The sequence below is a fragment of the Setaria viridis genome, chromosome 4 (genome assembly GCF_005286985.2).
Source record: "Setaria viridis chromosome 4, Setaria_viridis_v4.0, whole genome shotgun sequence".
NCBI lineage: Eukaryota > Viridiplantae > Streptophyta > Magnoliopsida > Poales > Poaceae > Setaria > Setaria viridis.
The window spans coordinates 6,043,460-6,059,445 of NC_048266.2; the positions used below are offsets into that span (position 1 = coordinate 6,043,460).

The 15,986-nt window shown below is 48.7% G+C and overlaps 1 protein-coding gene across 1 annotated transcript; it reads left to right on the top strand.

The window, feature by feature from the left end:
* The first annotated feature begins 8,651 nt into the window (after positions 1 to 8,651).
* On the top strand, positions 8,652 to 10,174 carry LOC117851683 (putative 12-oxophytodienoate reductase 5). The gene is made up of 2 exons (XM_034733553.2): positions 8,652 to 9,136; positions 9,245 to 10,174. The coding sequence occupies exons 1-2, from the start codon at positions 8,797 to 8,799 to the stop codon at positions 10,027 to 10,029; spliced, it is 1,125 nt and encodes a 374-aa protein (XP_034589444.1). The 5' UTR covers positions 8,652 to 8,796; the 3' UTR covers positions 10,030 to 10,174.
* Positions 10,175 to 15,986: the final 5,812 nt, after the last annotated feature.

Consider the following 15,986-nt stretch of genomic DNA (forward strand, 5'->3'; position numbering starts at 1 on the left):
GATTGAATTGCTTTGGAGGGATCCGTGGCTCGCCTTATATTGTTGGGGGCAGGGTTATAGGTCGGTTGTTTACAAGTTTGGATTCGACTAGGCGAGTCCTACTCTAATTGCTACGAGTAGTTTTCCTAATCCTCGACTTGTTCTTGTCCTACCACGTAGACTACACCGTTCTGCACCGTAGCCTTCATGTTTGACACGTCTCGGTGTCCAACCCTATATCTAGGACTGTCCAAACCTTTGGGTGGGCCCATAGATGTACGTACGACAAGCCCCCGAGTACTTTTTAGTCAATTGCAAAAGTTCTGAGTACTTTTGTAGACCTCACCGACTAGTTTTTGTGCTCTTCAAGTACTTCATCGTGTTTGAGTCTTCAATTGTACCCGAGCACTGCCATGCGGCTAGAATGTGCTCAAGTCTCATTTAACTCGGTCTTGAATCTTCATCTCTTAAATTTTTATATGGAAGTGCGACGAAAGTCGCCCTCCATATGGAGTAAGCCCGAGCCTTAGGTTGAATTGAAGAATCAGATTGAGGGTCAATCTGTAATTTGCATCTCTTTTTCCCTTAAAAACTTAGAGAAAAAACTTTTTAGCTGATGGGCACGTGGCACACAAGCCCCGAGCCGTCACACGACTAGTTTGGTGGGTATAAGGGTCAACCTTCGGTCAACGTAACCATCGATCAATAGTAACCTTATCTCCTTTGAAAATAGTGGTAACTGACAATCAGGTGCGAAATCCTCGGGTCAATTAAAACCTGACTATTCCTTAATTCCCGCTGCTGTTTACTGCGCTACGGTTATAAATAACAGAGGAAAATACCTCTTCCGTTTTATCTTTGTCATTTGCTCTTTCAACTTGCACACTGTAGCCCTTGTTGGTGTTTAAACCCAGCAACCTACCAAAGGGAGTACCCAAGGTAGAGTTTTAGTCAGTGGGTGTTGCCAAAATCAGGAACTTGATGGTGTACGTAGGCACACGATTTAGATAGGTTCGGACTGCTGGATCACGTAATACCCTACGTCCTGTGTGTTGTTTGCTTGTATTCAATTGAACTTGTTTGGAGGGGGTACCTGCCCGTCCTTATATATTGGAGGAGCAGGGTTATAGGCCGGTTGTTTTACAAGAGTACTAGTCGGATTCGACTAGAGAGTCCTACCCTAACTGCTACGAGTAGTATCGGAGTCCTCGACTAGTTCCTGTCCTCCATGTAGAGTACGCCATCCTACACCGTAGTCCCCATATCTAACATGTTTCGGTGTACAGCCCTATATACGGATCTGTCCAAGCCTTCTGGTGGGCCCATAGATGTATGTACGACAAGCCCTCGAGTACGTTTTAGTCAAATGCAGCAGTCCCGAGTACCTTCACATGCTTCATCCAACTAGTTTTTGGTGCTCTTCTGAGTACTTTGTCGAAGTTGAGCCTTCAAGTAACTCGAGTACTGCCATGCGGCTAGAATGTGCTCAAGCCTCATTTAACGTTGTCTTGAAAATCTGTCATTGAATTTATATATGGAAGTGCGATGAAAATCGCACTCCATATGGAATAGTCCCCGAGCCTTAGGTTAAATCGAAGAATCAGGCTGAGGCTCAATCTGCATTTGCATTATCTTCGCCTTAAAGTTCCAGAGAAAAAACCTTTTAGCCGACGGGCACGTGTCACACAGCCCCTGAGCCGTTACCTGACTAGTTTCAGGAGGTATAAGGGTCAACCATTGGTCATCGTGACCGTTCGCCAACAGTAACCTTATCTGTTACGGTAATTTTGGTAACTGATGGCCGAATGCGAAATTAACGGCCAGAGGTGAAAACATCGGGGCCATTACCTCCGTTTACTTCGCTTCTGTTATAAATAGACGAGGGAAGTTATCTCCATTTACTCCGCCATTGCCATATGCTATTTGCGCTGAAAAAACCCTACTGCCCAGCACCGCCGCAATCCAATCTGACAGCGCCAACATTGCCTCCCTCCTGTGAGCCCCCGAGCATATGCGCGAGAAGAGGCTTATGACATCCAAGATGGGAAGAAAAGCATCTGCTTCTAGGGGCACTGAAAGTTCCAAGAAGAAATCTGGGAAAGGGAAAGAGCCGCAGCTGCCTCTACCAAGAGTAGTCCTGGAATACTGCACCGCCAACCCACCAAGAGCAGTGAGTACCCGTGGTCTTAGCCCCCGAGTACTTATTTGAAGCCGTGTTGTTTTCTAACTTGTCTGTCTTTATGCAGGAAGATATACTTGTGTTCTATTTACCCCCTCCTCCTTCTGGCTCTGACGACATTGAGAGCGCCTCGCGTGTTTTTGGATGACAGCTTGTTGTACTGGGGGCCACGGAGGAGGAGGAAGAAGAAGAAGAAGAAGAATCTGAGTCCCTCAGTAGCTCAGACTCCGATGCTGCTAGGGCATATTGTGTGAAGGTTCGCACCTCGGACAAAGCTGGGGCATCCTTTGGCTCATTGAAGCGCCCTGCGAATAATGAGCTTGAGACCGCTCTGGCCCCACCACCGAAGAAGAAGCGGATGGTCACTAGGACGCACGCTCCGAGTACTCTACGCATCATCGAGCTCGCGCCCCCATCGGTAATAACCTTCGAGGAAGGGCAAGACCCTGAGGTGCGGGTACAATTATATACGTTTACTGATGCCACGATTACTCATCAAGACTTTTGGTCTTTGTAGGTTGTCGCGCAGGTGGTTTAGGCGACACAGACGACTACTGGCGCCGTCCCGCCTGAAATTCTAGCATCTGGGGAGCTCGCCGCGGTTGAAGGTGTTCTAGAGCCCCCTGCTGCTGAAGTACATCCTGCGGGTACTGAAGTATCCGCACAGGAAGAAGAGAGAGCTACCATGGCTGGCGGTAGTTAGGTTGCCCCGCAACAAGCCTTGCCAAGGGAGCCTTCCCCCACTGTCAGGCCTCTGTGCTTGGTGGGGGAGCCGCTGCTGAAACTGCGACGGTCCATGAGGTAAGTAATTCGATATTGTCGAGTACCAATTTTGTCTTGTGTAGTTGGTTGTCCTCTATCACTGATACTTTGTGTTGTGTAGGACGCCCTCTAGTGTGAGCATTAGGTTGGTTCAAGGCCAACAACTGATGGCGCTAGCCACTCGGCTGAGGGCATAGCCCCCAAGCCCGCTGTTCCACCGGCGGAGGGAGATCTGGCTCCGGCGGCAGAGACAGGTGCCATATCACTCGTTGCTATGCTGATGCATGACGTACTCGACTCAATGGCTAATGTTGCAGTGCCAGCCCCCGAGCCTGGTGTACCCGGGGCCCTTCCCATGGCGATTCCCGTGGAGATTCCATATCCACCTGTTGCCATGGAAGCTATGCCCATCAACGTTGCTGCTGATGAAGCCCCCAATCTTGAAGTCGCTGAAGCCCTTGAAGCCATGGCCGCCGCTGTCGGGATGTCTTTCGAGGCCGGCACATCGTCCGGCCTCGAGATAGTCCTAAAGCCCAGTGAGAGGATCAAGTCGAGCGTTGAAACTCGGGTAATTCCTGAGGAGGCCCAATTGATTGACGATCCTCAACTGGATGCACAGATGGTGGCCACCATAATCTAGATGAACCAGCGTGTCGTATCCTACACCGAGGTAAGTTTGAACTTAGCCTTGTACTGCACTTCTAGATTCCTGCGACTTGTACTCTGTGCAGCACGTAAGTATTGATGTCTGTATAATAGGACTCGATCAACTGCTCCCGCCGGAAGTCCCAGTTGCTGCGGGACTATGGCGAGACCGTGTAGCATGGTGAGGTGTTGGAGAAGGAGCTGGCTGAGGAGCGACAGCGAACTTCCTGACTTGTCATGAAGCTCGACAGCATGGCGGTGACCTTCTGGGTGCAGATTTAGGACTTGGAAAAGGAGAAGGAGCGCCTTGCTGTCCGGAACAAGTCACTAAATTAGAAGCTTGAATGTGAGTACTCCTCTTTTTGGTGTGTGCGTCTACTGGTAGCCAATAGTCTTGTGACTGATATTGCATCTTTCTTTTGCAGAATATAAGAATTAGGAACCCCAATTGAAGGCCTCCATAATAGACTGGAAGAACGGCTACTATCGGGTCACTGATCAACATGACAGGTTTGGGCAGCAGGTGTCCAAGCTGGAGTGCGAATTGGAGAACGAAACCAAGATGTGCCGGGATGGCGAGGTCAATCTAATCAACGCCACGACGACTATCCAATCGCAATAGGCCGAGATTGGGGCCTGTAAGCTGGAGCTGCAAGAGTTGTCTGCGGTGGCCCGACCCCTGGCTGACATGGTGGAGCCTCCAATTGATTGCGCGGATCCTCACCCGCTGGTAGAGAGACTTCGAGATGTGCTGGGGAAGATAGCCAGTTACGTCCAAGGGATGGCAAAATCCATCTCGAAGCAGCTGCTGGCTTTCGTGAAGTCTTTCTACCCTGACGTCGACTTGTCCCCTGTCGCAGAAGGGATCACGGGGGATTGCTCAGACGAAGTCTTCCAGCAGCGTTTGGAGGAGGTGGATCCCATCGCCGAGGAAGTCGCCAAGCATCTGGACCTGTAGTAGTCTGTTGTCTTTTGTAGATAAGAAAAAACATTAATTCTGCAATGGTGCAATGTATAAATACTTTAAGTCTTAATGCAAATTCATTGCTGGTGACTTGTTTATCTTTTTGGTTTAGTGCTTCTCACACTTGGGCATGATTTTGCTCGTACAACTGAGGTGAGTGTTTGCGCACAAGGCTACTATTGTGAGCCTCTTTAGAAGCGAGTTGTTGAGTACTCGGGTACCCAAGCTTTCTAGTAGTAGACATCGAGTAGTCTCTTAGGATTCCGCTGACTAGGGCCTATCTCCTCGACTTGTTTGAGTAGGATCGACACTGTGCCCTGGGAACCTAGAAAATAGTGGCCAGTATCCTATTTACAATGCTGCGTAGTCTTCTGACTACGGATAGAATCGACAGAGATGCTTGATGTTCCACGAGTTGTTGATATCTTTGCTAGAGAGGTGTTGTAGCCTGTACGATCCTAGGCCTGTGACCTTGGATACGATGTACGGCCCTTCCCATGGTGAATTAAGCTTGTGTAGCCCCTTGGTGTCTTGGATACGCTTGAGGACCATGTCGCCTATGTTGAAAGAATGCTCTTTGATGTTGCGATCATGATAGCGGTGAAGACCCTTGAGGTACCTTGCAGACTGAATAAGTGTTGCACAGCGGGCTTCTTCTGGGTTGTCAAGGTCTAGACACCTTGTCTCCTCTACCGCTCCTTTATCGTATTGCTCGACTGTTGGATATTTCCACATCATGTCATCAGGAAGGATGGCTTCTTATCCATAGACCAGGAAATAGTGCGATTGCCCTGTCGGTTTGCACCACTGAGTACGTAGCCCCCAGAGAACGTTTGGTAGTTCCTTAAGCCACTTGCCTCCTTTAGTGTTGCCAATGTCATGCAATCTTTTCTTCAAGGCTTCCAGTAGCATCCCGTTGGCACGCTCAACCTGGCCATTGGCCCGCGGGTGAGCGATGGAGATATACCAAACGTCGATTCCGCTATTTTCGCAGTATTCCTAGAACTCGTGATTGTTAAAATTGGAACCCAGGTCTGTGATTATCCGATTGGGGAATTCATAACGGTGGACGATATCATCGAGGAAATCAAGTACTCTGTCTGCCTTGAGGCAAGTTACTGGCTTGACCTCGATCCACTTGGTAAACTTGTCGATGGCTACTAGTACTTGGTTGAATCCTCCGAGCGCTGTAGGAAGGGGACCAATCATGTCGAGCCCCTAGCATGCGAAGGGCCATGTTGGCGGTATGGTGATAAGGTTGTAGGCAGGGACATGCTACTGCTTGGCGAAGAATTGGCAACCTTGGCACCGGCGGATTAGTTCTTCAACGTCCGCTAGGGAGGTGGGCCAGTAGAACGCTGCTCTGAAAGCCTAGCCCACGATTGTGCGTGAGGTTGCGTGGTTGCCGTAGATGCCCTTGTGTATCTCCTCCAATATCTCCTTGCCGTCTTGTCGTGTGACATAATTCATGAGTACTCCTGAAGACGCACCTCTTCTGTAGAGCTTTCCCCCGAATAGGACATAATTCTTACTTCATTGTAGGATCTGCTCTGCTTGTGTCTTGTCCGAGGGTAGTTTTTGTTCCCTTATGTAGTCAATGAATAGGATTCTCTAATCAACATCAATCATCATCACCTCCCATCTGGTGCCTCAGGACCACGATTGGTGGTTGTCGAAGGTGCCGACTCCATATGGATGGCTTGCGTAGTTCATGGACAAAGATTCCTGCTAGGACTTGGGCGTGAGTTGAGCCAAGTTTGGACAAGACATCCGTGGTGACATTGTTATCGCGAACTACTTGGTGAAACTCTAGGCTCGAAAATTTATTTTTGAGCTTGCGTACTTCCATACAGTATGCGTCCATGTTCTCCTTATTGCGATCCCACTCATCATTGACTTGGTTAATCACAGCCAGTGAGTCGCCGTAGACCAACAATGTTTTGATTCCTAGCGATACCTCCAGGCGAAGCCCGTGCAGTAGCGCTTCATATTCAGCTTCGTTGTTGGATGCCTCCCAGAAGATCTACAGGACGTATTTGAGTTGCTCATCTTTGGGAGATATCAACAGTACCCCTACACCGGTGCCCTCGAGCTTGAGAGACCCATCGAAGTACATGACCCAATGCTCTGGGTGCTCTGCCGGCGTTGGTAGTTGATTTTCCTGCCATTCTGCCATGAAATCGACTAGAGCTTGGGACTTGATCGCAGTTCTTGACTTGAAATCTAGGGACAATGCTCTAAGTTCCACTACCTACTTTGAAATCCTGCCTGTGGTGTCCCGATTGTGGAGAATCTTGCTCAGGGGGAAGTCAGTGATGACAGAGATCTTGTGTTCCAGGAAGTAGTGCCACAACTTCCGCGAAGTGAGTAGTATGGTGTATAGCAATTTCTGGACCGGTGGGTACCTTGTCTTGGAATCTGAGAGTACTTCGCCGATGAAATAGACGTGCCTCTGTACTTTGTATACATGGCCGGGCTCTGATCTTTCGACTACTATTGCCGTGCTTACGACGTTAGTAGTTGCAGCGATGTAGAGCAGCAAGTCTTTATTGGAGCTAGGCGCCGTGAGGATCGGTGGCTTTGACAAGAAATCCTTCAACTGTTGCAAGGCTTGGTCTGCCTCCTCGGTCCACTGGAACTTATCTTGCCGCTTGTGTAGTTTGAAGAAGGTAAGGCTCTATTCTCCAAGTCTTGATATGAATCTGTTAAGGGCCGCCATACACCCAGTAAGCTTCTGAATGTCTTTGATGCTAGACGGAGCTTACATATCGATGATGGCGGATATCTTCTCGGGATTTGCTTCAATGCCCTTATATATCGGGAGAGCAGGGTTACAGGTACAGGAATACTAGTCGGATTCGACTAGAGAGTCCTACTCTAACTGTTACGAGTATTTTTCCGAGTCCTCGACTAGTTTCTGTCTTCCACAGTCTTTATATCTGCCACGTCTCGATGCGCAACCCAGTATACGGATCTATCCAAACCCCCTGTACATCGTGGCAGGCGCGCGATCAGAAACAGCTCGACGGTCTGTCTCTGTCCTTAAGATAGAATGCATTGCAAAATTCTTCCTCCAAACATTTCGCTGGGATCTCGGAGTAATGGTATCCTTTTGTTAAAGGTCTAATTTTGGTGAGCTCATGGCCCGTAATTGTTGTTATCGCTTCATGCAATAGTACCAGCTCTTTTCTAAAACCGCTTGCAATGTCTGCAGTTAACTAAGGTGTAGCACCAGATACTATATTTCCAATCAAAATTTTTGGAAGAGCTCACTTGTTCAGTTGTTTGGTCAGCATACGTGCGACGATACAGCATGGTTTGTAGTTGGGGGTTGAATTTCATACCACCGCAAAAGATGGGGGTGTAAAATGGACTTCTTCATTTTTTGAACTGCACTAATATTTATTTATTTATTGCAAATAGCTCTATTACTATTTGTTTATATTGGAACTATATTTAATTTAAACAAAACTTATATATTTTCTGGATGCAATTTTGGGGTAACGGTGCGTAGTAAATTAGGTATTGGGAAAATTACAAAAGCACGCCTGCAAAAGCAAGGGAGTTTTGAGCATTCACCATCTTTATTATTAGTACAGATATTTAATCTTAGCTGCAGATTTTAAAATTGGATGCCAAGAAGAAAATTCGATGTCCTGGGCCCCTAAAACATCTGCGTGTTAGATAAGACTCCTTGAAAAACGTTAGAAAACATTTGTCAATGAAATATGTTGTGACCCCGCGCTACGAGATAAAGCGATCCTTTTCAAATATAAGTGAAGCGTTATGCATCAGATGAGCTGCATTTCTGGATCAGTCGTCATTCAGGAAGAATACCAGGGGATGACGTACTAGTGGCGTCATCTCTAGCTCATGATGATGGGCACCAGTGTCAGCATACAACGTACCTGCATAAAAAAAAGGGAAATAGCATGGCTGCTATTGTTTTTGGAGAATGACATGGCTGCTATCGCTGGTTACACGACAGAGATCAAGAGATGACGTCGGCGACGGCGTGGGAGGATCAAAAGGTGGACCAGTCAAAAAGGAGGCGGCTGGCAAATGCCAGGCTGCCAACACGCCCGGAGCAAACCCTCCGACAGGTATAAATACTCCTCCACCCCGGCCGGTTGGAGAGCACCACACCACAAGCAGAGAACAAGCAAGAGCTTACTCGCAAGCAAGAAACAGAGCCAAGCAAAGCCACCTAGTGATCGCTGATTTCCTTCATCGGCAGCGCATCGGCGATCTCGATCTAGCAGACAACATGGTTCATCAAGAGGTGATGCCGCTCCTGACGCCATTCAAGATGGGGCGGTTCGAGCTCTCCCACCGGGTGGTGCTCGCGCCGCTGACCCGGTGCCGCTCCTACGGTAACGTGCCGCAGCCGCACGCCGCGGTGTACTACTCCCAGCGCGCCACCAGGGGTGGCCTCCTCATCACGGAGGCTACAGGTGTGTCTGCCACTGCGCAGGGGTACCCGGAGACCCCCGGCATCTGGACGCAAGAGCAGGTCGAGGCGTGGAAGCCCATCGTCGACGCCGTCCACCGCAAGGGCGCCCTCTTCTTCTGCCAAATGTGGCATGTCGGCAGGGTCTCCACAAACGGTAGGCATCCACACTAACATCTCAAAATTAATCTTGTTCAATCAGCTGCCTGGTTGGTTGATTATTGTTCGTTCAAACGCTAATACGTCGTTGTGAACGAAATGGCAGATTTTCAACCTGATGGACAGGCGCCCATTTCAAGCACGGACAAGCAGATTTCCCCAGACGCCGAGCCCGGCATGGTGTACTCCAAGCCGCGGCGGCTGCAGGTGGACGAGATCCCGGGGATCGTCGACGACTTCCGGCGCGCTGCGCGGAATGCCATTGAGGCAGGGTTTGATGGCGTGGAGATACACGGTGCGAATGGGTACCTCCTTGAGCAATTCATGAAGGACGGAGCCAATGACCGAGATGATGAGTACGGTGGAAGCCTCGAGAATAGGTGCCGCTTCGCAGTGGAGGTGGTCGACGCTGTGGTCCGTGAGGTGGGAGCGCAGCGTGTGGGCATCAGGCTGTCACCGTTCCTCGACTACATGGACTGTGTGGACTCTGACCCAGCGGCGCTCGCCGACTACATGGTTCGGCAGCTTAACAAGCACGAGGGGTTCCTCTACTGTCACATGGTGGAGCCTAGAATGGCCGTTGTTGATGGTCGTAGGCAGATCCCGCACAGGCTTTTGCCATTCCGGAAGGCATTCAATGGTATGTTCATTGCCGCTGGCGGATATGATCGTGAGGAAGGCAACAAAGTAGTCACAGATGGCTACACCGACCTCGTTGCTTATGGAAGGCTCTTCTTGGCCAATCCGGACCTACCTAAAAGGTTTGAGCTTGGCGCGCCGCTGAATGAGTATGACCGTTCCACATTCTACACGCAGGATCCAATTGTTGGCTATACGGATTATCCGTTCCTTGACGAAGACAGCAGTGACCTAACTGCAAATGATGCTTAATCATCCAGTTCAATTGTTCGATTGTGATTAATAACGTGCTACATTCTTGCGAGAGGCACAAGTTTTATTTCTCCCTTCATTGTTGCTTTGTTGTATCCAGAATAAAATATCAACTCTGTTGATCATATAGTCCTTCGTTTCTTTACATCTTGTTGTTCACTGCTATGGTTGAGGTTGAGAACATCTTTTTAGAAATATTATTGTGGCTCAGGTCCAGCAATTCAATTGTTGTTCCGCTGAATGAAGGAAATAACAGTTGGTTCAGGAAGCAGACACCATTTACTTGGCTTGAATTCAATTTGTCTGAATTGGCCATACACCATTTATCTAACCTGTCAAATTTAATAGGAAATAAACATATAATTTACTGGATTTGATCTCCTTTCGTACAAACACCACACCTAACAAATCAAATTACTGAAACAGCTACTCATCTGGATGACACTTATTACACATTCCATCCGTCTGGATGAGTTCTGACTAACTTCTGCACCCGTTCAATTCTGCTGGTGAATAACTCAAAAATGATCCACAAAGTGAATATATTCATTCGAGAGAAATTACTGAATATCACCCCAGTGCTCGGAAAGACTCCATCATCGGAATTTTGGTGCCTCGCACTTAGGTAAAGACTGGGATACGTACTGAATCGAACCTATATTTTTTTAAGGAATAAGTCCACATTACCCACCTAAACCCTGCCAAAAGTCTAAGGCACAACCCTAATCTATGAAACCGCCTAATGTTTACCCTCTATTTCCTCAAACCTGATATCAGGATCTCCTGCTGGTGTTTAGACCCAGCAACATACCGAGGGGGTGCCCGAGGTAGTGTTTGATTTGTGGGGCTCGCCGAGGTCAGGAACTCGAAAGTGAACACAGATATCCGATTTAGACAGGTTCGGGCCGTTGAATAGCATAATACCCTACGTCCTGTGTGTTGGTTGGATTGAATTGCTTTGGAGGGATCCGTGGCTCGCCTTATATTGTTGGGGGCAGGGTTATAGGTCGGTTGTTTACAAGTTTGGATTCGACTAGGCGAGTCCTACTCTAATTGCTACGAGTAGTTTTCCTAATCCTCGACTTGTTCTTGTCCTACCACGTAGACTACACCGTTCTGCACCGTAGCCTTCATGTTTGACACGTCTCGGTGTCCAACCCTATATCTAGGACTGTCCAAACCTTTGGGTGGGCCCATAGATGTACGTACGACAAGCCCCCGAGTACTTTTTAGTCAATTGCAAAAGTTCTGAGTACTTTTGTAGACCTCACCGACTAGTTTTTGTGCTCTTCAAGTACTTCATCGTGTTTGAGTCTTCAATTGTACCCGAGCACTGCCATGCGGCTAGAATGTGCTCAAGTCTCATTTAACTCGGTCTTGAATCTTCATCTCTTAAATTTTTATATGGAAGTGCGACGAAAGTCGCCCTCCATATGGAGTAAGCCCGAGCCTTAGGTTGAATTGAAGAATCAGATTGAGGGTCAATCTGTAATTTGCATCTCTTTTTCCCTTAAAAACTTAGAGAAAAAACTTTTTAGCTGATGGGCACGTGGCACACAAGCCCCGAGCCGTCACACGACTAGTTTGGTGGGTATAAGGGTCAACCTTCGGTCAACGTAACCATCGATCAATAGTAACCTTATCTCCTTTGAAAATAGTGGTAACTGACAATCAGGTGCGAAATCCTCGGGTCAATTAAAACCTGACTATTCCTTAATTCCCGCTGCTGTTTACTGCGCTACGGTTATAAATAACAGAGGAAAATACCTCTTCCGTTTTATCTTTGTCATTTGCTCTTTCAACTTGCACACTGTAGCCCTTGTTGGTGTTTAAACCCAGCAACCTACCAAAGGGAGTACCCAAGGTAGAGTTTTAGTCAGTGGGTGTTGCCAAAATCAGGAACTTGATGGTGTACGTAGGCACACGATTTAGATAGGTTCGGACTGCTGGATCACGTAATACCCTACGTCCTGTGTGTTGTTTGCTTGTATTCAATTGAACTTGTTTGGAGGGGGTACCTGCCCGTCCTTATATATTGGAGGAGCAGGGTTATAGGCCGGTTGTTTTACAAGAGTACTAGTCGGATTCGACTAGAGAGTCCTACCCTAACTGCTACGAGTAGTATCGGAGTCCTCGACTAGTTCCTGTCCTCCATGTAGAGTACGCCATCCTACACCGTAGTCCCCATATCTAACATGTTTCGGTGTACAGCCCTATATACGGATCTGTCCAAGCCTTCTGGTGGGCCCATAGATGTATGTACGACAAGCCCTCGAGTACGTTTTAGTCAAATGCAGCAGTCCCGAGTACCTTCACATGCTTCATCCAACTAGTTTTTGGTGCTCTTCTGAGTACTTTGTCGAAGTTGAGCCTTCAAGTAACTCGAGTACTGCCATGCGGCTAGAATGTGCTCAAGCCTCATTTAACGTTGTCTTGAAAATCTGTCATTGAATTTATATATGGAAGTGCGATGAAAATCGCACTCCATATGGAATAGTCCCCGAGCCTTAGGTTAAATCGAAGAATCAGGCTGAGGCTCAATCTGCATTTGCATTATCTTCGCCTTAAAGTTCCAGAGAAAAAACCTTTTAGCCGACGGGCACGTGTCACACAGCCCCTGAGCCGTTACCTGACTAGTTTCAGGAGGTATAAGGGTCAACCATTGGTCATCGTGACCGTTCGCCAACAGTAACCTTATCTGTTACGGTAATTTTGGTAACTGATGGCCGAATGCGAAATTAACGGCCAGAGGTGAAAACATCGGGGCCATTACCTCCGTTTACTTCGCTTCTGTTATAAATAGACGAGGGAAGTTATCTCCATTTACTCCGCCATTGCCATATGCTATTTGCGCTGAAAAAACCCTACTGCCCAGCACCGCCGCAATCCAATCTGACAGCGCCAACATTGCCTCCCTCCTGTGAGCCCCCGAGCATATGCGCGAGAAGAGGCTTATGACATCCAAGATGGGAAGAAAAGCATCTGCTTCTAGGGGCACTGAAAGTTCCAAGAAGAAATCTGGGAAAGGGAAAGAGCCGCAGCTGCCTCTACCAAGAGTAGTCCTGGAATACTGCACCGCCAACCCACCAAGAGCAGTGAGTACCCGTGGTCTTAGCCCCCGAGTACTTATTTGAAGCCGTGTTGTTTTCTAACTTGTCTGTCTTTATGCAGGAAGATATACTTGTGTTCTATTTACCCCCTCCTCCTTCTGGCTCTGACGACATTGAGAGCGCCTCGCGTGTTTTTGGATGACAGCTTGTTGTACTGGGGGCCACGGAGGAGGAGGAAGAAGAAGAAGAAGAAGAATCTGAGTCCCTCAGTAGCTCAGACTCCGATGCTGCTAGGGCATATTGTGTGAAGGTTCGCACCTCGGACAAAGCTGGGGCATCCTTTGGCTCATTGAAGCGCCCTGCGAATAATGAGCTTGAGACCGCTCTGGCCCCACCACCGAAGAAGAAGCGGATGGTCACTAGGACGCACGCTCCGAGTACTCTACGCATCATCGAGCTCGCGCCCCCATCGGTAATAACCTTCGAGGAAGGGCAAGACCCTGAGGTGCGGGTACAATTATATACGTTTACTGATGCCACGATTACTCATCAAGACTTTTGGTCTTTGTAGGTTGTCGCGCAGGTGGTTTAGGCGACACAGACGACTACTGGCGCCGTCCCGCCTGAAATTCTAGCATCTGGGGAGCTCGCCGCGGTTGAAGGTGTTCTAGAGCCCCCTGCTGCTGAAGTACATCCTGCGGGTACTGAAGTATCCGCACAGGAAGAAGAGAGAGCTACCATGGCTGGCGGTAGTTAGGTTGCCCCGCAACAAGCCTTGCCAAGGGAGCCTTCCCCCACTGTCAGGCCTCTGTGCTTGGTGGGGGAGCCGCTGCTGAAACTGCGACGGTCCATGAGGTAAGTAATTCGATATTGTCGAGTACCAATTTTGTCTTGTGTAGTTGGTTGTCCTCTATCACTGATACTTTGTGTTGTGTAGGACGCCCTCTAGTGTGAGCATTAGGTTGGTTCAAGGCCAACAACTGATGGCGCTAGCCACTCGGCTGAGGGCATAGCCCCCAAGCCCGCTGTTCCACCGGCGGAGGGAGATCTGGCTCCGGCGGCAGAGACAGGTGCCATATCACTCGTTGCTATGCTGATGCATGACGTACTCGACTCAATGGCTAATGTTGCAGTGCCAGCCCCCGAGCCTGGTGTACCCGGGGCCCTTCCCATGGCGATTCCCGTGGAGATTCCATATCCACCTGTTGCCATGGAAGCTATGCCCATCAACGTTGCTGCTGATGAAGCCCCCAATCTTGAAGTCGCTGAAGCCCTTGAAGCCATGGCCGCCGCTGTCGGGATGTCTTTCGAGGCCGGCACATCGTCCGGCCTCGAGATAGTCCTAAAGCCCAGTGAGAGGATCAAGTCGAGCGTTGAAACTCGGGTAATTCCTGAGGAGGCCCAATTGATTGACGATCCTCAACTGGATGCACAGATGGTGGCCACCATAATCCAGATGAACCAGCGTGTCGTATCCTACACCGAGGTAAGTTTGAACTTAGCCTTGTACTGCACTTCTAGATTCCTGCGACTTGTACTCTGTGCAGCACGTAAGTATTGATGTCTGTATAATAGGACTCGATCAACTGCTCCCGCCGGAAGTCCCAGTTGCTGCGGGACTATGGCGAGACCGTGTAGCATGGTGAGGTGTTGGAGAAGGAGCTGGCTGAGGAGCGACAGCGAACTTCCTGACTTGTCATGAAGCTCGACAGCATGGCGGTGACCTTCTGGGTGCAGATTTAGGACTTGGAAAAGGAGAAGGAGCGCCTTGCTGTCCGGAACAAGTCACTAAATTAGAAGCTTGAATGTGAGTACTCCTCTTTTTGGTGTGTGCGTCTACTGGTAGCCAATAGTCTTGTGACTGATATTGCATCTTTCTTTTGCAGAATATAAGAATTAGGAACCCCAATTGAAGGCCTCCATAATAGACTGGAAGAACGGCTACTATCGGGTCACTGATCAACATGACAGGTTTGGGCAGCAGGTGTCCAAGCTGGAGTGCGAATTGGAGAACGAAACCAAGATGTGCCGGGATGGCGAGGTCAATCTAATCAACGCCACGACGACTATCCAATCGCAATAGGCCGAGATTGGGGCCTGTAAGCTGGAGCTGCAAGAGTTGTCTGCGGTGGCCCGACCCCTGGCTGACATGGTGGAGCCTCCAATTGATTGCGCGGATCCTCACCCGCTGGTAGAGAGACTTCGAGATGTGCTGGGGAAGATAGCCAGTTACGTCCAAGGGATGGCAAAATCCATCTCGAAGCAGCTGCTGGCTTTCGTGAAGTCTTTCTACCCTGACGTCGACTTGTCCCCTGTCGCAGAAGGGATCACGGGGGATTGCTCAGACGAAGTCTTCCAGCAGCGTTTGGAGGAGGTGGATCCCATCGCCGAGGAAGTCGCCAAGCATCTGGACCTGTAGTAGTCTGTTGTCTTTTGTAGATAAGAAAAAACATTAATTCTGCAATGGTGCAATGTATAAATACTTTAAGTCTTAATGCAAATTCATTGCTGGTGACTTGTTTATCTTTTTGGTTTAGTGCTTCTCACACTTGGGCATGATTTTGCTCGTACAACTGAGGTGAGTGTTTGCGCACAAGGCTACTATTGTGAGCCTCTTTAGAAGCGAGTTGTTGAGTACTCGGGTACCCAAGCTTTCTAGTAGTAGACATCGAGTAGTCTCTTAGGATTCCGCTGACTAGGGCCTATCTCCTCGACTTGTTTGAGTAGGATCGACACTGTGCCCTGGGAACCTAGAAAATAGTGGCCAGTATCCTATTTACAATGCTGCGTAGTCTTCTGACTACGGATAGAATCGACAGAGATGCTTGATGTTCCACGAGTTGTTGATATCTTTGCTAGAGAGGTGTTGTAGCCTGTACGATCCTAGGCCTGTGACCTTGGATACGA

Bases quoted from the DNA above. Each gene is read 5' to 3' on its own strand.
- LOC117851683 (XM_034733553.2), top strand. From the start codon at position 8,797: ATGGTTCATCAAGAGGTGATGCCGCTCCTGACGCCATTCAAGATGGGG. The intron at 9,137-9,244 runs GTAGGCATCCAC...ACGAAATGGCAG, and splicing joins CGGCAGGGTCTCCACAAACG to ATTTTCAACCTGATGGACAG.